At 37.5% G+C, this 23,661-nt stretch overlaps 1 protein-coding gene across 8 annotated transcripts in view; it reads right to left on the reverse strand.

Moving 5' to 3' along the window:
• Positions 1–1,956: 1,956 nt before the first annotated feature.
• Positions 1,957–23,661, reverse strand: part of RC3H2 (ring finger and CCCH-type domains 2) — a 61,105-nt gene continuing 39,400 nt past the window's right edge. For 4 of the 8 annotated variants that reach the window (XM_074395302.1, XM_003940654.4, XM_074395301.1 and 1 more), the window contains 12 exons: positions 20,509–20,817; positions 15,740–15,954; positions 14,502–14,935; positions 13,752–13,922; positions 11,216–11,362; positions 10,676–10,889; positions 10,031–10,115; positions 9,687–9,768; positions 9,466–9,600; positions 8,780–8,893; positions 8,534–8,682; positions 1,957–7,214 (listed from right to left, as the gene is read on the reverse strand). In XM_074395302.1, coding sequence (XP_074251403.1) covers positions 7,019–7,214; positions 8,534–8,682; positions 8,780–8,893; positions 9,466–9,600; positions 9,687–9,768; positions 10,031–10,115; positions 10,676–10,889; positions 11,216–11,362; positions 13,752–13,922; positions 14,502–14,935; positions 15,740–15,954; positions 20,509–20,817 — 2,251 coding nt within the window. In that variant the 3' untranslated portion in view covers positions 1,957–7,018. Of the gene's footprint in view, positions 7,215–8,533; positions 8,683–8,779; positions 8,894–9,465; positions 9,601–9,686; positions 9,769–10,030; positions 10,116–10,675; positions 10,890–11,215; positions 11,363–13,751; positions 13,923–14,501; positions 14,936–15,739; positions 15,955–20,508; positions 20,818–23,661 lie in introns of those variants that run through there. The other 4 variants (XM_074395303.1, XM_074395305.1, XM_074395304.1 and 1 more) reach the window with 4 other exon arrangements.

The following is a 23,661-nucleotide window of genomic DNA, read 5'->3' on the forward strand; positions in this document are numbered from 1 at the left end:
TTACTGCAACCTCCAAATTCTAGGTTCTAGGGATTCTCCTGCCTCAGTCTCCTGAGTTACTGGGACTACAAGTACATGCTACCATGCTTGGCTAATTTTTTTATATTTTTAGTAGAGGAAGAGCTTCACCACATTGGCCAGGTTGAACTCCTGACCTCAAGTGATCTGCCTGCCTTGACCTCCCAAAGTGCTGGGATTACAGGTGTTAGTCACCGTTCCCGGCCCTAAATATCTATTTTAAATGGCACCCTCCAACTGATTCTCACCGGAGTTGACTTTTGAGTAAAAACCTGAAATGAAAGATCTAATCATGAAGATATTCCATGGGTATCTGGGATACTTTGTTAATGTGCATAATTATTTCAATAGGTATTATAAAGGAAATAAAATCTCCCTGGGATTTCATTTCCTTGTTTCCTCTCCTTTAGCTGGATCACCTATCCATGGATTTTCACCCTCTTCCTCCTTCCTCATTCTCCATTGTCACATACTTTAGGATGTATACAAGAGTACATGTTTTACAAATATTGGTCTGTTCTCAGCAATAGGCTTTGGGATTTTAAGCCAAATTTAATCCCCTGTAATGAGTAGATGTCCAATAGACTCCCTACACAACAAATCTGGTCAATTGCTCTCTTCTATTTTTTAAATCCATCTCTTTTCCTCCATCCAAGCTTGGCCATGTTCTCAATACTTCTTACCTAGATTGCTGACCTGGCCTCTCTGCTGGTCAATCTCCAGCTTTACCTTTCACGCCATGGCTGATCTTTCTAAAATCCCAAGTTTAGATTATATAACTTGTCTCTTTAGAATGGTATTCACTGTCCTTCATGGAGGTCCCTACCTCTTCTGTGACCTTGGGCAAAATTTCTGTGATCTCTGCCTCCATTTTATGGTCCTAAGTCATGATATACTTACTGCACTTAAAACTGTTTTTAGAACATATTAAGTGCTCTAAGAGTTGGCTATTTATATTAGTGACTGAATCACCATTCCTTAAACACCTCTTCCATTGTAACACTTAGGGCCAATATAGGTTCTCATCACCTCCTCGGGAGGTAGAAAAGAGGCAGACAAATCAGAAATCCGATTCTACTTTGTAGTTATGACATCTGGGCAAGTTATGTAACATCTCAAACATAAGATATGGGTTATAACATCTCAAGTAAAGGATGGTAGTTTGTTTTTTCCTCTTTTCTATCCAAGATAGTACAATTCAAGGGATAATAGTTAAAGATTGAGTGGGTTGTTGCGAAGGTAGAGTTGGAACTCAGGGTGCTTCCTCTACTTATCTCTGCTTGGTGCAATGTTAGGTAGCTTACAGTCTGGCCAGAGGTCATTTTACAGAGAAGTACTTCCTCTTGCTCATCAGTACCACTAACCCCCTAATTTCCCTTTGGGGTTTCCCTACACCCTACAGGCTGCACAACAGCTCACTGAATTATTCTAACTTGTCTTCTGATTTTCCATACTGTGAGTTTCTAGGGAAGAAACTCATGTTTCATGGACCTTTAATCTTATTGACCATCATGGACAGGGGTTTAAAATGCATCCGCTGAATGAATGAATAAAACCACTGGAGGCCCAAAGAAAATGGTGTCTAGATCCACTCAAGTCATTCTCTTGAGGTCCACAGAACTGTCTTCATACTTTAGTTATGTATCTGTCCTACTTTTTCCACTATACAGTAAACTCAGTAATCTACATCCTCATCTCCCACACAGATAAAGTGCTGTGTGTTGAATGGATGAAGTGACTTGATAGAATTAAGGTGTATCTCAACCTCCTTGGGTCTATCCATTACTTTCAGACCCTTCCCTATGATATAGGATGAGGCAGGTAATCATTTAAATCTCAAGGAGTGGCCTGGTAGCTCTGTTAAGCCAAAAACTATGTCAAGAAAATCAAGATAACTAAAATATACCATAGACTTAATATTGACATTAAACAAACAACTTTTAAGGTGGACAAATAATTTTATTTTGTGCATGCAAATACATGTCAAGTACTGCAAACTTTTTCCATCAATTTTCTCTCAAACACTGAAAATCATGATGCTCTATTTTGTGAACAGCCAAAGCTAATATCTCTTCACTTCAGTGCTACAGCAAAAACACACAGAATTCACTCTTTGCTATTCACTATCATCACAACCCTCATTGTTCCATCTCTGCCCTCCCCCCATATACAGGCCTTATAAATCCTAGTCTTCCCCCATTTAATCCTATTCCTATAGCACAAAGGGAAACATTACAATTTGGAAATTCAAATTGAAATAAATGGAATAGAATTTATTCCCATATATATTTCCCATTTCATTGTACAGAATTATTTTAAATTATAGTTTTAAATAGAAGCTGAGTATATGCCTTAAAAATGAGCATTAAATCCATCTTAGAGATGGTGCCTGCTTTTTACATGATGGGTGTACACCATCTTTAATTTCATTTACATTTCAATCGAACAATAGATTTGCAAAGAAAATGTCTAATACAGACGTAAAAATATTCACACTAGAGCTTCACAATCGGTTGTACAATTGACAAACAGGCCTCTTTTCCCAAACTTTCCAGCTAAGCAAATTTATAAAATGTAATCAATGCAACAAGAAAAACGTTTCTCTTTCACTTCCAGGGAAAAGAATATGCAATAAACAGTATAAATGCAGACAGCAGTTGCTGCAAGCTAACCACGATACTCCCAAGTGGCTGTACAGTGGATATGTGCAGTACAAATAAAAGCCACATGTGTTGTATCACAACTACAGTATAATTGTTTGCCCAGCTAAGAGAATGCATGCACTTCCATGCCTTGGGTTATAAAGTGAGGCCTAATTCTTGACAGGTTGATGGAGTATGTGCAAATGACCTTGGCTTTTGGCAGTACTAAGTGCAGCCAGTGTCTGTGTTCCACTGGTTTGGGGCTATTTTAAATTTTTTATTTAAAAATGAAAAAACTGCCAATTTTAGACTCGAGGGGAATAATTGCTCTTGGAGTAAATATAAGACTCCACTCAAATGTGGGGTGTTTTCATCTGTGGCCTTGACTCCTTGTATTCCCTTGCCAGCAAAAGGATACAAGGAAGCCGCTAGTATAAAGACATTACTAGCAAACTTATTCAATTTATCCAGAAAATGGGATACTCCTTGAGCATGTTCTTTTGTGTTCTGCTTGCAGAAGGGGTCCTTATGTAGAAGGAGTTACAGTAAGTGATCCCATCAAGCCTCTTCATTCACTAAAACAAAAGAAAAGTTCTTCCAGGAAACCAATGCATAGTTGCAATGCAACTTTACCCTTTAATGCTTAGTTATCAATACTGGTGACCGTCTGCTCAGAAAATGACTCAAAGAAGATAGGGAAGAAATGCTCAGATTCAAAGGTGAAATCACATGCTGAATCTGATTGTTATAAATTCCACCCTTGTTAACAAGACAACATAGGCTTTAATGTCTAAAATCCAAAGCAAGCTAGATGTTTTTTAAAATAATTTTTTAAATGTTTAAATGATCCCATTTGAGATTCCTACAAATTGCAGTGCATTCTGTAATTTTCTCAAAGCAGCGTATAAAATTGGGATGTGCTTTATAGACTTCACTTGAAATCAGAATGAAAGTGACTAGATCCATACAAATGGAAAATTTCAGTTCTTGTAAAGGAAGTTTCTTTTATTATCCTTTTACTAGAATAAATAGCTATGATGGGAAAGAAAAATCAGTGTCACTGGCCTAATGAACTCCCTTTTTTTTGAAAATTACAATGCACAACTTTCATGTATGACACTGGTTTATCACATGGCATTGAAAATAAGACATGGCAGCAAAGGCAAGGGAATCTGCTTTGTTCAGGTACCAACTAGAAAAAAAAAACTAGGAACTTTCTCCGAATTCATAAAACGAAACCACAAAAAAACTGATGCTACACCCACAGTAACTGAATGGGGCACATGGACTTCAGAATGGAACTTAGAAATTAAAAAACAAAAAACACAAAAAATAAAAGAAAATAACCACTTTCCTGCTTTACAGACCTCAGACTATTTTTTCTGATTAGACAATAGGTAACATAAACAGTTTGGTTACCCACATTACAAATTTCCTCCCTTGTTGCTTTGTATCCTTTGATTCCAAATGTGTACATCACATCTTGTTGGTAAAAAGGTCAAATGACAGGAAATGCCTCAATTTTAGAAAGTCATATCCTAGGTCTGATTTGTAACGTTTTCCTCGATGATATCAGGTACCATTCTGAAGAAGGGTCAGATGACTGCCCTTTCTTCGAAAGTAGCAGAGAACCAATGGCTTTACTTCACATTAAACCCACCATGACAGACAGAAGGTGACCACTACATAGAGAATGGATGCAACACAGAATAATTTCAACACAGAAACAATTCCCATGTTGTTAGTGAAAAAGAGAGTAAGTTTTTAAGAACAGGGAGTTATTGTTTTATGGGCTCACCTGCTGCAAGACAAGCATTATTTTAATATAAATGTTCTGAGACATACCAATAAGGTTGGCAGGTATATACATATACTGATGCAAATGTAATTTCACTGGACAAGTAGGCAAACATCTAAGCAGTTTATCCCAACCCCCTCCAGCAGAGCACAACCAAGTTTCAAATTTTCAATTTTAAAATTAAAAAGATAAGGTTAAATACACAAGATCAATTTATGTAGTATATATTCACCCTCAGAACGTGCTGAAGATGTTTTGTGTAGTTCTGTTGCACAGAGGGTTCTTTCCCTGAGGGCACATAAGGAGCTCTCAAACTGTTAATAGGTCTCTATTTTGTAACAAAATAGCAATTTTAAAATCTTAAAAAAAAATACATTACCTTCAACATGGAAGATCTCACTATTAAATATCCATGAAATAGACAGTCTGGTTTGCATATCCTTTTTGGAATTACAAACAGCAAATAAAGTAAATTGGAAGCATTTCAAATGTAATAAGCACATATTTATAGAAAGGTTCTGATATAAATTATATAACAATCATGTTCCTGTAATATTCTATGCTAATTTATAATGTCAGAAATAAGTTAATGTAACATGGTTTAAAACTCTTGTTCCTATTCATTTCAGGTTACAGAGTGAAATAAATAAAATGTCTTTTAGGGATGGGGAGCACTGGCCGTGGCAAAAAGGTACAGTACTAACCAAAGGAAACTAACCAAAGGCTACTGTGCTGTTGTTATGCTACAAACAAACATCTTCATACATTTGAGTATTAAATAAATGTGTAAGATCTTCCATACTGACACCAGAATATCAAAACTACCCCTTTGTTTCTCAGGTATATTTACAACTTATCAGTCACCTTATGAGCATGTTCATTAAGACAGGTATCAAACACCAGTATTTACTCATTCTAATCAAGAAATTTCAGGGAAATGTCAACCCTCCCGCCCCTGGAAATGTGCACAAAACTTTTTATCAAAATCTTATCTGATACAATGCTGTGGTTTTGTAAAACAACTAAATAGCTCAGACGACCAATAACATGATCCTGTTTAAGCATCTTGCTAGCAGGAAAAGCCCTTACATACAGTACACCTGGTGAAAGATCAGCTTGGCTTAAAATATTCCAGTACAATTTTCAGAGTAAACAACTTCACAGAAGTTAATTAAAAAAATAATAAAAGTCAAACTAATCTTAAAGAAACAGGAAAAAAAAAAAACCCAAAAACAGAAAGATAAACTATAGGTAAGATCACCAGGAAGGAATGCCCAGCTTTACTTTTCAAATGTTGACTGAAATTTAGGTTTCAATACAATACCTCTCACAAATCTGAGGCATGACTGGTTGAACATACTGTATAATTTCAGATACCAAGTCAAAACCATTTCAGTCACATTTTAGCAAGGCAGAAATTATTCATGTTTTTAAGAGTATGAATAAACGTTAGCCAATGTTCTACTATTACATGGTTCATAGTCTTATCAACCTAACAGTCAAAAAACAAGAAAAACTAAACCCCAACATGAAGTAACAATAAACAATATTTAACCAAGATAATGCAATGAACATCCAAAGTAATTAGTTTAAATTAAAAACCCAGCAATACCATCTTGTTAGTCAGTGCAAACGCTACATACAGGGTTTTCTCAAGACAGCTGAAAGCACCTGATTCTTTTGCCAAGTCATCAGATTCAACAATGTACAGGCTTAAATCTGCATTTTAAAAAACTGCCATTACATTAGTGCATAATTTATCAAAATTGTAAAAACGATTCTGCATAACTTAGGAGAATTTAATATCTAGTACATCAGCTGAAAGACTTAGGCACTTGGTTATATTTTTAATTAATTACTTCAACAAGTAGCCTGTGTATAAATATTAACAAAGCAGAAACTATTCTTGAAAAATGGAAAATTTTAAAAAAAATTAAATGCTACAGATAAAAGCACTGCACCACACTCCTACATATAATGCAGTAAAGAAAGCTAGTATATAACCCTGTAAAATTCTATGGTAAGAACATCTAACTTCACTCTTCAAAATTAAAAAAAGAAAAAGAAATCCATGCAAAGTTCCATGAAAAAGATAAATAAAGCAGCTGGAATGAGATGGAAACTTCTCTCAGTGAAACATAAAATAGAAATAAATAAGTTAACTAAGTCTACTTTCACTAGATGTATCATTGTAGGATCCTGCTAGTTTAATAACTGAGTTGTTAATTTTCTATAGAAGCCATTTAAAATAGGAAATGGCTCAGTTACTGCACCGGATTGCTACAAACTCATAAAAAGCTGCTTGAAGCTTAAGTTAAATGTTGTCCAAATTCCAATCACTTCTGGAAAGTGAACATGTTATCCTAGTAAAGTAAAATTTTTTTTTTCATAATGCTAATGCAAGAGGGCTTGAAGTATCAAAGAGTCCACAGGAAATGGATGCCCCCAGTAATATCTTTTTTTAAAAAAAATATACATTATATAATATATATTATATATATAAAAAGCTAGTGTAAATGCTTCCGTGGTGTGGTCACAAATTTGAAAGATGAACTTCCTTTCAGCTGTTAACCATCTTCCCATTTGCAACAGGTTTTAAAAAGTCGTTTTTATCTTCAGACATGACATGAGTTTTCAGAATGAGGTTGCCAACACTGACAGATGTGGTGATGGGGAGGCAACTTGCATTGCTAATAGACACTGCGAGTGGCTGGCTAAAGCAAGAAGTTACCGGCAGAATTGTTTTTTGCTCCTCCCTGAGTAAAAAGAAATGACATTAACAACAAATTAGCTTTAGGTGAAAACTTTTAAGAGTAACCGTACGTACTTAATAAAAACTACATCAAACTTTAGGAACCCCTAGCAAAGACATGTCTTTATTACTAGAAGTATCAGAAGTAACTAGAAAAGTCCTATTTTCCTTTTTCTGAGACAGAGTCTTGCTGTGTTACCCAGGCTGGAGTGCAGTGGCATGATCTCGGCTCTCTGCAACCTCCACCTCCTGGGTTCAAGCGATTTTCCAGCCTCAGCCTCCCGAGTAGCTGGGACCAAAGGCATGTGCCACCACACTGGTTAATTTTTGGTATTTTTAGTGGAGACTGGGTTTCACTGTGTTAGCCAGGATGGTCTCAATCTCCTGACTTCATGATCCGCCTGCCTTGGCCTCCCAAAGTTCTGGGATTACAGGCGTGAGCCACTGCACCCAGCCTGCTATTTTGTATTTTTAGTAGAGATGGGATTTCACCATGTTGGTCAGGCTGGTCTTGAACTCTTGACCTCAAATGATCCGCCAGCCTTGGCCTTCCAAAATGCTGGGATTATAGGTGTGAGCCACCAGGTCTGGCCTGAAACATCCTATTTTCCAAAAATTATGATAAAAATTAAAATACGAGTTAAAGACCACACAAAGTATCAAGTTGACGATTAAGTCCGTATCTTTGGCAGTAATTATTTAAAATGGCAGTATTATAGCCAAGAAATTTTTTTTTTAATTTGGGATGGAGTCTCGCTTTGTCACCTAGGCTGGAGTGCAGTGGTGCGATCTAGCTCACTGCAACCTCTGCCCCCCAGTTCAAGCAATTCTCCTGCCTCAGCCTCCAAGTAGCTGAGACTGTAGGTGCCTGCCCCTATGCCCAGCTTATGTTTTTTGTATTTTTGTAGATAAAAGGTTTCTCTGTGTCGGCCAGGCTCAAATCCCCAAAGTTCTGGGATTACAGGTGTGAGCCACCATACCTGGCCTAGTCAAGAAAATCTTAACATGATTTTTAAAAAGAGAAACCCTTAATCTAGGTTTTAATTCTCCATTTTGTAGTCTAGAAGTTTGGCTACCAGATTAAAGAAGCATAACCTGATGCTAGAATATAGATTATCTCAACAAAAAGCAAGTTTTAGGCTACTAAAATGGACCACTTTGTTAGTTCAATTTTACTTTTCCTTCCTAAAAATCCAGACTGACCAAATCATTACCCATATAAGATCTTCCCCTCAGAGCATAAAGCCAAAAATGAATTTAACATCTGTTTCTCTTTATTATGCCCTATGCCCACTGGTTATGAATTTTCTGTCTAACACTCACAGAATCACATGGTCTTCACCTAAACTCTGTTTCTTCTGCTTTGGTGGCTCCTTTTGGTGCTGCTGCACTGGATGCCCATTTTCCACTGCCGTTCCATTTAGCAACTGATCATTTTGAGAACTGATGCCAAGCTGTATGTCCAGGATCTCCTAATAAAATAAAATATTAATCCTTCAGTATGAAAGTTTTATACTTTTAAATTTTCAATTGAACAAAGCCTCTCAATTATCTAATTGTGGCACTTACTTCAATTGGTTCACTTTGACCATCAGGTTCATCAGTATCAAGTGCTGAAAGCTCTAACTCGATATCCCTATCAGGTTTAGTATCTGTTGCATCTTCTGTATAATCACTCTGTAACTAAGAAAAATACTGATTTTATGCTTGTGGAACCTGGGGCTTCTCTTTTAAATTAAAACAAAAAATCCCAATGATCAGCCAGGCACAGTGGCTCACACCTTGTAATCCCAGCACTTTGCGAAGCTGAGGCAGGAGGATCATTTGAGGTCAGGAGTTCAAGACCAGCCTGGCCAATATGGTGAAACCCTGTCTCTACTGAAAATACAAAAATTAGCTTGTCGTGGTGGTGGGTGCCTGTAATCCCAGCTACTTGGGAGGCTGAGGCAGGAGAATCACTTGAACCTGGGAGTCAGAGGCTGCAGTGAGCTGAGATCACACCACTGCATTCCAAACAATAGAGTAAGATTTCGTCTCAAAAAGAAAACAACAACAACAAAACATCCCAGTGATCTAGTTAAAGAATTATTTAAGAAATCTAGGACTACAATTTTATTTCTATTATAAGTTTTAAAAGCAATCCGTCATCCATCAGAGACAGACACACCAAAATGCACTCAGTAATGGTATAACCAATATGCAACAGCAGAAAACAAATACATTAAGCAAGAAGACAAAAGGTTCAGTTTCTTTACCTCTCCATTTCTCAGTTCAATTTCCTTGCTTAAAAGATTTAAGGTAAGGTGACGGCCTTCATCCAGGGAATTCCACTTTTGTTGCATGGCCAAAGCATTGGCCTCTCTCTGAAGAAGTAATGAGTTGCTCTTGGCCTATATGAGGAGAGAAAAAAAGTAAACCATAGCTTTCAACTGTCATTCTATTTTTAAAAAATTAATAGCTGAGTTACAGAGCCTACCTGCTGAAGTTCAAGGCTCAAAAGGTCCCCAGTACTGGAATGCTTTCTATGACCAGACAAATCAGTAACAATGAATCTGTCCCTTTAAAGAGAAAGATGTTTACTGTAATAAAAGTGAAGTGAATGAAGCAACAAAAGCAGAAATAACCATATGTTTTATCTGACACATCAACCCTGAAAACTTGAGTCATCATTCCAAATGTAAAAGCAAATATTTTTCAGAAATGGGTTACATAGCTAAGACAAGCAAAGCACATTTCATGAACTGGGGGTAGGAGGTATACTCTTAAGATACATACAAGTCTGAGAATGCAGAATCCTATAGAATTAAGAAAAAACATTACCTTTCAATATAATGTGCTGATGATGTGGCCTCGTTGCCATATGAACTCCACCTTGAATCAACAGCATTGACATAAGGTACATAATCTACAGACAGGAAAGAAACAATGATCAAAAAAGTGAAAAATCAGTGTACTGATGTGACTGTGTACTTCTAAAAATAGATCTGTATTCTATCCCACTGGCCATATGATGCTGTTAAACTACCTAATTCTGAGTTTCCTATGGTTATTAAATTAAAGGAAATGTTTTCCACCTCACAAATTGGGGATTAAAATGCAAGTGCCTGGGTCGGGCACAGTGGCTCATACCTGTAATCCCAGCACTTTGAGAGGCTGAGGTGGGTGCCTCACATGGGGCCAGGAGTTCCAGCCCAGCCTGGTCAACATGGTAAAACTAAAATACAAAATACTCTTTACTAAAACTACAAAAATTAACCAGGCGCGGTGATGCACATCTGCAATCCCAGCTACTCGGGAGGCTGAGGCAGGAGAATCGCTTGAACTCAGGATGGAGGTTGCAGTAAGCCGAGATCATGCTACTGCACTCCAGTCTGGGTGACAAAGTGAGATTCTGTCTCAATTAAAAAAAAAAAAAAAGCATAGTTCTTAGAACCTATCAGGCTAGGTATCATGTAAATGGATTACCTGATACACTGATGGGCTTAGTCGCACTTCCTTGGGAAGCAGTGGCCTGAACGGGATCTGTGGTATGGTAACCTGTACGGGAAGATCTGGAAATTGCACCCCATTTTGAGATGATGGGTCCATCACTAAAGGGAATTATTGGATCTTCTTCTTTTGTCCTTCTCTGAGTTTCAAATAGATGTACTCTTCTTTTAACATCACCACTGTCCAGGTCCTATATAAACAAAAGAAAATCAACAAAAGGACTGTTGGCAATTACTTCAGCTAGTAAATATAAGCTATCAAAAGACATGTAATTAGATTTTTTGGCAAATTTAAAACTAGCTCTAGACATCAATGATAATCCAACAAACTGCATTAAACCACCAATGTTCAAATGATTTAAACATTAATTTATTTCAGACTTACCTAAATATACCCTGCTAATGATGAGTTACAAGGCAACAATATGAATGAATAGACAGAAAACATTCATTCTACAACTTGAGTGAACATGCATCATCTCTCACCTCCACCCCTGCAACCCCAGCAAAATCATACCATTAACACAGCATTTGAATTAGCAATTACATCTTTGGGCTCTGAATCGATGGCATTTATACAGGAGCCTATGGTGCCACAAGACCACGGAGAATAATGGGAAAGATTATCTTCTTCAAATTTTGTACCACTCACACTCTCTGAGAACTGGTTAAAAAATCAAAAATAGAAATAAAGCCAATTAGTAAGAAGCTTAAATTTATACTTACATTATAAATGTAGATTTTATATTATTTATATTTTATATTAAATTTGTATTAGTTACCTGTAACTAATATAAAGTAACTATTATAGAATTCAGAGGACTTCATACTGAACAATTTTACTCTTTCAATAACTAATATAAAAAACTGTAATAAACAACAAATGGTATTTTTACAATAGAAAATGGCATGCTTTCCCTTTTCACTTTGTCCTTTAAGTGCTCATATGGAACATCTGACTAATAACTATCAAAAACAATTAACAAATATTTATAGTATGCTACTAATATGGTATTGGGTGCTCCAAGAAAAAAAAACAGAGAAAACAAATACATAGATACACACAGAGATCACAGTCCATATCCTAAAGGAGTTTATAATTTTCTTTTGAGACAGGGTCTTACTCCCACCTCCCAGGCTAGCAGGCAGTGGGGTGATCACAGTTCACTGCAGCCTCAACTTCCCGGGCTCAGGTGATTTTCCCAACTTAGCTTCCCAAGTAGCTGGTACTACAAGTATGTGCCACTACGCCCAGACAATTTTTTGTATTTTTAGTAGAGATGGGGTTTTGTCATGTTGCCTAGGCTGGTTTCAAACTCCTGGGCTCAAGCAATCCACCCACTTCAAACTTCTAAAGTGCTGGGATTATGGGCATGAGCCACTGCACCCAGCTGAGTTTATAATTTTCTTGAGAAAAAGAACACCATGTGCAAATAAGGGAATATAACTGATAAATTATGCAGTATCAGGTAAAGAACAAAAGGAATTCAAAGAAGGCTTTGGAGCTAAAGGAGAAATAAATTTTAAATGGACGTGAATAAGAATACTATAGGACCAAAATACAAAAGTTGTAAAAATTATTAAATCTAGTTTACTAATTATTCAGATAAAAAAAAACTCAAGGCCAAAAAGGTTAAATAGTTTTTTTTAAGTCAAACGCAGCAGATCTGAGTCTCAGAGAAATAATGATTTCCTGAAGCCCAGTATGTCGAAAAAGAAAATACAAGCAGCATCTATAAAGCAAGTGGCAGCTCTGTCACTCTGTCGTCAAGATATTTACCTGCTGCCGGGCGCGGTGGCTCAAGCCTGTAATCCCAGCACTTTGGGAGGCCGAGGCGGGTGGATCACGAGGTCAAGAGATCGAGACCATCCTGGTCAACATGGTGAAACCCCGTCTCTACTAAAAGTGCAAAAAATTAGCTGGGCATGGTGGCACGTGCCTGTAATCCCAGCTACTCAGGAGGCTGAGGCAGGAGAATTGCCTGAGCCCAGGAGGCGGAGGTTGCGGTGAGCCGAGATCGCGCCATTGCACTCCAGCCTGGGTAACAAGGGCGAAACTCCGTCTCAAAAAAAAAAAAAAAAAAAAAAAAAATATTTACCTGCTTTGACAAGACCAATTTGGATCTGGTTTAAAAATTCAATGCTTTACTGAAATATTTATGGGTTAAAAAATATAATGCCTAACATTACTTCAAAACAATCCAGTGGGAAGAAGGGGTACAAATAAGACAGTATTGACTGAGTTGATAACTGTGGAACCTGGGTGTTGGGTACAAGTTATTATGTTATTCTTTCTATACTTGCATATGTTTGAAATTTTTTATAATGAAAAGATTTTAACATTTTTAATATCATAACTTCAGGGATGGGGAATAAACCGGAAGAAACTTTAAAAAGAAATTAATGGTTTTCTCTAAATATAACAGTACTGAAAACATCATATTAAATTAAAATCATCTTGGTATAAAAATTTATTTTGTAATGCCAAAAACAATAATTAAAGTGATGTAAAGAGCATAAAAAATACCGTAGGTATTTCTGCATCTCTTGTGAAGTAGGGAAGAAATAACCTCAGATAGCCCAGGATTCAAATCCCAGCTATTTAAAGGCTGAATGATCTTGGGCAAATTAATTTAACTTCTGTGAGTAGGACTCCTACCTTGTCAAATATGGAAAATACCTGCCCCCTAAGGGTTTTGTGAGAATTAAATAAAATAGCTTTATGCAATTGCTTAGTACAGTACTGGCAAATGGCTTTATGAGTAGGTGCTCAATAAATGATAGATATAAATCACACTAAATAAAAAACCATAAAATAACTATATTACTGGAAAGATTTTGAATTCTTGGTAAAGGACTATGGGTTAATGGTCTTCAGAGTCTCATAACACCTAGCCGTAGTGCACATATATTCAGTGTTTATTGAACTAAACTCAACTGCACACCAAACCATTGCAAAATATCCAACATAGCCAATCCTGGTTTGAATGAGTAATTTGAAATCAGCTATTTGACCTATCCCTGCAACATCAAGTAATTAAAACCCTTCTTACATCCGCACGAAAGTCTACACTGAATAGAGGAGAAGGTGGTGTTGGTGACTGTGTTGCCACAGGAAGAGTTGAAGAGACAAGAGGTGCTTTCTGAGTGTGGTACTGTGCCCACTGATCTGGCTTTCTTCTTATCTGCTCCTCGCAACTGGTCTTCAAATGACCACAAGGTTCCTAATGGGGGATAAAAGAAACAATCTTAATCATCTAGGGAGTGGTCAATAATTTAACTGTGTGAAAATAATGTAAACAGTTTATGATATTGTTGGGATAAAAAAATACAGCAGGGAAAGTCACCCTAGTCTGTTCTCCATACACTGAAATAAAAAGGTTTAATATTTATTCAACTGATGTTAAAAGCAAAATCTGAGCACTCACTTTTCTGGTTTAGGAAAGTCATTTGTATATATGTGGTGATACTGAAAAAAGGCCCTAACCTTGTATTTTTAAGATTTCTTTCAACTTTCCCAACAATTTCCTATCCAAACATAACATTTATTGAGCATTAACATGTATCAGGCCCAGTTCTAAAAGGTTTGATTTCTAATTTAATTCTCACAACAGCCTTATGAGGTAGGTACTACTATTATTTCCATCAAATGAAAGAACTGAGGCATCAAGAGGTCAAGTAAATTCCCTGTCACACAATTAGTAAGTGGAAGAGCCAGGATATCTACCTGGGTGGTTTGACTCCAGACACTGGGATCTTAATGACTACATTATAGTAGCACTCCTATTTCCATCATCACTTACCCTTGGTAAAGGCACAGTTGTCCTTGGCTCACTTGGTGGCTGACAAGCCACCGAGTAATATCCATCTAATGAGTTATATCTTTCCCGCAAAGATGTCTGATAGACAGATGAGTGCATCACATCCATTGGAGGTAAAGAATTGCTTCTAATAATGTCATCTCGTTGGTACATAGGTGGGCGCCAGATGCGCCTGCTGTCGTACACAGGAGCGTACATTCCAGAAGGTACTGGAGGAACTGGTCCATACGGCTGCGGAGGAGGAGGTTGGTAAGGAGAAGAATTCATTCGATCTCGAGGGGAAAATGTACTGTAATGATCGGCATATGGCATGGAAGCAGGTGGGAGGGAGGACTCTGGAACATTATTGGACCTCACAAAGCGAGGAACACAGGGAGCCACACCAGCTGGTACCGTTGGAGGTGGTGGATAGTATCCTTGAAAATTGGAAAGAGGAATATTTAATGTAATCTTAGTACAATCCAACATTTTATAATGGCTTAAATCTAACGCAGTCCTTAATGCAGGAAAATATAGTAAGCTGTGAACCTTACCTTATCCTGCTTTATAAAGCTTTATACAGTGCTTTTTTTTGGGAGGGTGGGTGATAGAGACAGAGTCTCACTATGATACCCAGGCTGGTCTTGAACTCCTGGGTTCAAGCGATTTTCCTGGTTGGGCCTCCCAGAGTGCTGGGATTACAGGTGTGAGCCACCATGCCTGACCATAAGCTATGTATTTTCAAGATATCACTATATGAAAATCATTAACATTCAATACTTTGTTAAAGTGCTCCTTAAAACACACGACAGAGCTATTAATATATGGCTGGCAAATATCCTATTGCCACTGGTTTTTGATCAAATAATCAGTTACATCATTGATTTTTATTAACCATTTTGGGAAAAGAGGTTAAAGACCTCTTTCAAAATCTATATAAGTTGTTCATTGTATTTTCAAAATTGCATATAAGCATACATAAACTTTTTTTAACATCATTTTAGGGAACTTACAGAAAACCCCCTGAAGTTCATTCCTGAACATATATTTGATTTGTAAGAATGACAACCTTAAAGCTGTTAGTATTTAGAACCACAGATCCTTAGGGGAAGGAAGAAAACTTAAAAGTCATATAGTCAAAAGGGTTAATTTTTTAAATGTAGACATTCTAGAACTATTCACTCATTTATCTAAGGGAAACAATATATCTTTTTTTCTTAGAATTGTTTGAAATTACTCACCTGTCTGTGGGTACTGTGGAACTTCAAAGGGTATCTGAGTCCTTGGATCTTGAAAATACGGAACGTTTTCAGAATGCGGAGGATATACTGGCACTCTAGTTAGAAATGGGCTGGATTTTGGAGGCACAGAATTCAGCTCTGCTCCAACATTAGAGGGCCCAGCTGAGGTAGCTGCTACATTACTTACAGGAGTCTTGGGTGGAGAACCAATTTTACTGGAGAGAAAATTTAACAAAGGGCAAAGGATAAATCACTGTCTATCATTGTCCTCCTTAGTAGAAATTTTTAGTAAAATTATATTCTGAAACCACTAATAGAAAACATTTCAGATATTGCCACATTGACAAATAAATCAATGAATTTCACTGCCACCTTACAGAGCTAATTTACATGATCATGGTAACAGATGTCATATTCTGGTGTGGGCCACAGGGAATAAAAACAATTCCCAGATATTAATATGACTCATCAGTTGCCATTTACCCAAATTTTTTTTTTTTTTTTTTTGAGACAGGGTATCACTCTGTCACCCAGGCTGGAGTGCACTGGCACAATCATAGTAACAGCTCACTGCAGCCTTGACCTCCTGGGCCTAAGTGATCCTCCCACATCAGCCTCCAAAGCAGATGGGACTACAAGTATGCGCCACCATAACGGGCTAATTTTTAATAGATTTGCTGCTCAGGAGGGTCTCAAACTCCTGGGCTCAGGCAATTCTCCCACCTTGGCCTCATAAAATGCTGGAATTACAGGCATGAGACACCGTGCCAAGCCACTACTCATTCTTAAAACAAAGATTTTTCCCTATTGAAGGTTAAAAAAAAAATCTGGTCAGTAAGTTCTCAACAGAAATAATATAGTCCACTAGTAGAATTCTTTGGGACAAAGAAAATAGACATGTTAAGAAAGGGGCTGTTTTCTATGAGGAGTTAGATTAGCTGAAATATAAGCTCCTTGAGGAAAGACCACTTTGTTTATTTTGAAAACTCCTATATCCCAGCACACAGAACAGCTCCTGGCAGAGTAGGCACTTTGTAAATATTCGTTGGACAAATAAAACTGTTCCTGGCATGCAGTAGGTACTCAGTAAATAGTTGCTGGATGAATGAAATGGTAACTCATCAAACTGATGACGCAAAACACACCAACCTATTATTATTATTAACACAAAATAATTTTCTTGGTTGAGTCACTAAGTAATTAGCTCGAGAGGATCCAATTATGACTTTCTTAACCACTTTTAAGAAGTAAATGTTGACAGAGCTTTAGATATGTGACGACTGAAGAAAATGATCTTGTTAATTATGCAGGAACTCAATACTGCATCTCAACCAGATTAGAGGGTTTTTCTCAAACTAGAAAAAGCATTTTAAAGCTAGGGCATAAATAAAAGGTATATGGGCTGTCTTTAAGTTTAACACAGATTAGTCTAGCAGATGTTTACTTCTACGTGTAATTGCGTACTAAAATGTAAAAAAATAAGGAAGTATAAATAATAATAGTAGGTACAAATGTATGGGTTTGGAGTATAAAGATATTTTAGAGCTGTGCTTATTCTTTACTTAAGTAAAATAGAGACAACAAGGAAAATGATTAGGATTTCCTTAAAACAATAATAACTAATATTTATCAAGTAGCTATTTGAGTCTATTCCAGGCACTATGCTTCACAGAGATTATCTGGTCCCTCCGGGTCAAAATGTGATATACCCTAAAATTTGGATGAGTACTTTCAAACAGTAAACTCACAGACTTATCAGCAAAAAGGCAACAGGATCTACGATAAAGTAAACATTCACAGCCTCATGAAATCATGCAAGCTATCTTTGAACTTAAGGAAAAAAGCTAATCTTCAATCACATCCTAGTCAGAATTAGATCACTACCCTAGATGACTTTCAGGATTCTAGTCTCTTCCCATGGCAGCTTCTCTTATACCTTATTGATTTTGCCTGTGCTGCCTTCTCCAGCTACAGGTCCTTCCTTCTTTCCTATCTATACTTTTGGAAACAGCCCAGGTATCATCACTTCACCTATAAGAAGCTATCCACAATACCTCTAACAGAATTCGTTCTTCTTTTTCCTGTGTTCCAGTAACAACTGGAACAATGGTGTTCCAATAAAAATTTAATTTATTTTTATTTATTTTTCTGAGACGGAGTCTCACCCCCATTGCCCAGGCTGGAATACAGTGATGCAGTTTCAGCTCACTGCAACCTCCACCTCCTGGGTTCAAGCAATTCTCCTTGAACCCAGGAGGTGGAGGGTTCAAGGTGTTGGGAGATGCCACACCCAGTGATTTATTTTTTAGAAAGTTTTTACTAGCTGGGCATGGTGGCTCACACCTGTAATCCCAGCACTTTGGGAAGCTGAGGTGGGCAGTTCACATGGTCAGGAGTACGAGAGCAGACTGGCCAACATGGCAAAACCCCATCTCTATTAAAAATATAAAAATTAGCTAGGCCTGGTGGCAGGTGCCTATAATCCCAGCTACTTGGGAGGCTGAGGCAGAAGAATCACTTCGACCTAGGAGATGGAGGTTGCAGTGAGCCGAGATCACCGCATTGCATTCCAGCATGAGTGACAGAGTGAGACTCCATCTCAAAAAGAAAAAAAGTTTCTATCCTAGTTCATTTTGTTTAAAAATGGAGATATATTATTATTATTCATTATTTTAGGATGCACAATTCAGTAATTTTTAGTATATTCACAAGGTTGTCCAATTATCACCACTATCTAATTCTGAAACATTTTCATCATCCCCAAGAGAAACCTGTACCCATTAGCATTTACTCCCCATTCCCGTCCCAACCCTAAACCCCTAGAAAGCATTAATCTACTTCCTGTCTCTATGAATTTGCCTATTCTGGACATTTAACATAAATGAAACCATATGTGACCTTTTGTATCTGGCTTCTTTCATTTAGCATGTTTTAAAGGTTCATCCATGTTATAGCACCTAATAATACTTCATTCCTTTTTTATGGCTGAATAATATTTCATTGTATAAATGTAAAACAGTTTTACAACATTACCTTGCCAAAACTTTTCAAAAGCTTATTTCCTAAGCATGTATACATAAGGTATTAATAATCTGGTGCAAACCTATCTAATCTTATTTTACAGTAGTCCCTAACATAAGCCTTCAGATCCGAAAGGCTGGTCCCCTTAGTATTCCATATAATTACAAACAGATTTTTTTTTTTTTTTTTTTTTTTTTTTTTTTTTTTTGAGACGGAGTTTCGCTCTTGTTACCCAGGCTGGAGTGCAATGGCGCAATCTTGGCTCACCACAACCTCCGCCTCCTGGGTTCAGGCAATTCTCCTGCCTCAGCCTCCTGAGTAGCTGGGATTACAGGCACGTGCCACCATGCCCAGCTAATTTTTTGTATTTTTAGGAGAGACGGGGTTTCACCATGTTGACCTGGATGGTCTAGATCTCTTGACCTCGTGATCTACCCGCCTCAGCCTCCCAAAGTGCTGGGATTACAGGCTTGAGCCACCGCGCCTGGCCGACAATTCAAACAGATTTAATCCATGTTATGTTGTTCTTTTTTTCTGTAATTTCCCATATTTCTCTCAGCAATATAAAATTTTTGTCCTTTAATTCATCTTCAGTATTGTTTCATATGACATGCTATTTCTACAACTATATCATAACTCCCTTAAAAGCAAAGATATCCTATGTTTCATGTGCCAAAAACAGAGCTCCAAGACTGAGTGCATAAATAACATTTGTTAACTAGACAATGTTCTCAGATATATCTTTTCTAAAATCTTGCCCAGGGAAGACTGTAAAAGTCCTTTACTAAACAATTTCCCCCATCATATGCTGACTGCAGAAATAGCAAATGTTACTGTTTATCCATCCATTATTCATTGCTATGTGCCTAGCATGATGTTTTTTTCATAGCAGGCATAAAATAGATGCTGATAGACTATTTTTAGGCAACAAAATCTGAATATCAATATACTGATGAATATTTTATTACATCTTACTCAAGATTTTAGAGTTGGAAATAACTTTCAGATCATCTGAAAATTAAAAAATCTTTTTCTAAAGGCACCAAAACCCTTTGAAAAACAAAATGTTATGCTGACACACAATAACAATTAAGTGATAATAATAATAAAGCAAATATTTACTAAGTGCTTACTATCTGGCAGGCATTGTTCAAAGCATACTGGAATATCCATTCACTTAACCCTCACAACCAGCATATGAAGCTGATACCATTATAACTCTAGTTTTATGAATTAGTAAACTAAGGTAGACAGATTAAGTAAATGGCCTAAGATCAAACAGCTGGGAAACCATAAACCAGAACTTGAGCCCAGAGATTCTGGCTCCAAAGTGTCCCCTCCTAAGTGCTACACCTCTTAAGTGAAAGTGCTCTAACTGAAACAGAGCTAGAGGCTCAGCATTTTACCTGCTTAGGTTTCTATTTAGTTATTTTCTAGAACCTCTATGGAATCAACACTACAGTTCAAGAAATTAAGATGTGAAAAAAACAAATTCTGGTCCAGTCTCTGGTGTACAGTTGAGGAAAACAAAACTCAGAGTTAAAGTCACTTTCCAAGTTCACAGGGCTATTCAGTTGCAGAGCCAAACTAGAACTCAAATTTTTTAGTATTTAGTGTTTTTTCTATATCAAGAAAAATTTTGCATAAAAATTCTGATTAACTGGTATTCTTCAGGAGAAATAAAAACACGCAGGCATTTCTAAAAAGGAAAAAAAAAATTCTATTAATTGTTTTTACCTAATACCTACTTTTCAGTTACAGAATCTGCAGAGGGCCCAGGAGCATTCTGACCATTAGTGCCAACCTTTCCCACTTTCTTCACGGTCTCCAGAGCTCTTAAGGTACTGTCAGTACTACGTGAGATTAGCTGGGAAACACTGTTTTCTGCATTTGAAATTCCATTTGTACTTGCAACAATTTTCCCTGTTGTTTCGGTACTTCCTATGACAGAAATGACATTTCCGGCTGTGGTTGTAACAGTGTTGTTTACACCAACTTTATTTAGAAGAGGAAACGTTCTTACAGTGGCATTGATCTTTTTGTTCCTTAATCGATACCTGTTTCAAAAACAATCAACATATTGGTGAATATTTTACTAAATCTCACTCAAGAAAAAATACGGCAATAGGCAGTGGGAAAAGATTGAAAAACGAGAAAACAGCTTTGACAAAAAGTTTCTTCAGCTAAATAATCAAATAAAGTCTATGTATCAAATTCTACTGCAACAGACCCCACATGAAAATATATGTCATTCACATATGTATATAATATATATGTAATAAATACAGCAAGCAGAGTATACGTGTATTCTTTTTTTTTCCCCCATGCCACTTTGTCCAAGAAGGTATTCAAAGAAACCTTTTGAAGGAGTGAAAAGAGATCATTTGAAAATTTTGTATAACTAGAATATAAAGTGCATTATGTAAAAATGACAAGAACTGGCAGCAAATCTGGTTAAGAATACAGAGTAAAGAGAAAAGGTATGCAAGAGCTGAAGCCACTCTCTGCTGTTACCAAACTGTTTAAGAATTTTTAAAAATAATTTTGCCGGGCGCGGTGGCTCAAGCCTGTAATCCCAGCACTTTGGGAGGCCGAGGCGGGTGGATCACGAGGTCAAGAGATCGAGACCATCCTGGTCAACATGGTGAAACCCCGTCTCTACTAAAAATACAAAAAATTAGCTGGGCATGGTGGCGCGTGCCTGTAATCCCAGCTACTCAGGAGGCTGAGGCAGGAGAATTGCCTGAACCCAGGGGGCGGAGGTTGCGGTGAGCCGAGATCGCGCCATTGCACTCCAGCCTGGGTAACAAGAGCGAAACTCCGTCTCACAAAAAATAAATAAATAAATAATAATAATAATAATTTAAAAAACTCATTTCTAAACAAACATTACACAAAACTGCAGAAAATCTGTATTATATTTTTCAGATTAGTTTATACCTAAAGTTAAAAACATTTGTATTAAAGATTTTTCTGATACTGTTTTGAATATTATTTATGGTGATCATTGTATATAATACTCTAATACACAAAAGGACTGGCAATTTGATTTTGGATTCCATTTAAGAAAATTTGTTTCTCCTTTTTTTTTTTTTTGAGACGGAGTTTCGCCCTTGTTACCCAGGCTGGAGTGCAATGGCGCGATCTCGGCTCACCGCAACCTCCTCCTCCTGGGCTCAGGCAATTCTCCTGCCTCAGCCTCCTGAGTAGCTGGGATTACAGGCACGTGCCACCATGCCCAGCTAATTTTTTGCACTTTTAGTAGGGACGGGGTTTCACCATGTTGACCAGGATGGTCTCGACCTTTCGACCTCGTGATCCACCCGCCTCGGCCTCCCAAAGTGCTGGGATTACAGGCTTGAGCCACCGCGCCTGGCTGTTTCTCGTTTTATATCAAAATTTCATTATAATGTAATTCTTAACAACGTTCCCTCCAATTTTTTTTTTTTTTTTTTTTTTTTTTGAGACAAAGTTCCACTCTTGTCACCCAGGCTGGAGTGCAATGGCGCAATCTTGGCTCACTGAAACCTCTGCCTCCTGGGTTCAAGTGACTGTCCTGCCTCAGCCTCCCAAGTAGCTGGCATTATAGGTACATGCGCATCACCACACCTGGTTAATTTTTGTATTTTTAGTAGAGATGGGGTTTTGTCATGTTGGCCAGGCTGGTCTTGAACTCCTGACCTCAGGTGATCTGCCCTCTTCGGCATCCCAAAGTGCTGGGATTACAGGCGTGAGCCACCATGCCTGGCCTCTCCAATATTTTTAAAGCAGTGAAAAACCAAGTTCATGAACAGAAGGAAGACTATACATATTTGAGGTCATAATTATATATGCCTAAAGTAATCTGTTATTAATATCATATATAAACATAGAGTAATTAAATATAAATAGTGTTAGTAATAAGCAATGCCTTCACAATAGTTTCCCTTTTACTCCTCTGGTATCTATTAACAGCTTCATTATTCAATCTTCTCTTTTCCTTCTCTTTAACATGCACATGTTGGCAGAGGAAGGTGAAGCTCAATGAAAGACAAGTTCTCCCAGATTAGACTGACTGAAAGTGAATTAACAGAATATTAAAAAACAATAACAAAAAAAATAGGTGATGGCCAGTTTACATGTTCTCTCTCTCTCTCTCCTTTTTTTATTATTACTTTTTTTGAGACAGTTTTCCTGTTGTCAACCAGGCTAGAGTGCGATGGTGTGATCTCAGCTCACTGCAACCTTTGCCTCCCAGTTAAAGCAATTCTCCTGCCTCAGTTTCCCAAGTTGCTGGCATTCCAGGCACCCGCCACCACACCTGGCTAATTTTTGTATTTTCTGTAGAGATGGGGTTTCACCATGTGGGCCAGGGTGGTCTCGAACTCCTGACCTCAAGTGATCCACGCACCTTTGCCTCCAACATGCTGAGATTATAGGCATGAGCCACTGTGCCTGGCCAACATCATCTTACAGATACCAGGAAAACCAATAATTACTTCTTTTAAGAAGGAAGGGCCTGAGCAGACCTATATTTTAGGAAGGCAATCTGGAGGGGCCCAAAGATCCCTATGCCTTCCTCCAGATTCTCTCTGAAACCTACTCTCATTATGCTTTTCCTCAGAGTTCTTATACAAAATACCCAATGTCTCCTTGCTTTCCAGCCTCCAAAAACAAAACTTAGATAATCCACAAGGTTGCTCTAGAAAGCAAAAAATAAAGTTTTGACTATGAACTGAAAAGACAGGAATCAGGAGAAATAAAACCTTAACCAAATGAGGTAAAGTAAGTGACAAGTAGGGATATATATTGGACTCAGCATTTGGGCAGCTAAAGGTTGCCTATTCAGAGACACTGTTGCCCAGACTGTCTTAGATCCTAAACTCAAGTGATCCTCCTAGCTCTGCCTCCAGAGTAGCTGG

This window comes from Saimiri boliviensis, chromosome 2 (genome assembly GCF_048565385.1).
Source record: "Saimiri boliviensis isolate mSaiBol1 chromosome 2, mSaiBol1.pri, whole genome shotgun sequence".
Taxonomy (NCBI): domain Eukaryota; kingdom Metazoa; phylum Chordata; class Mammalia; order Primates; family Cebidae; genus Saimiri; species Saimiri boliviensis.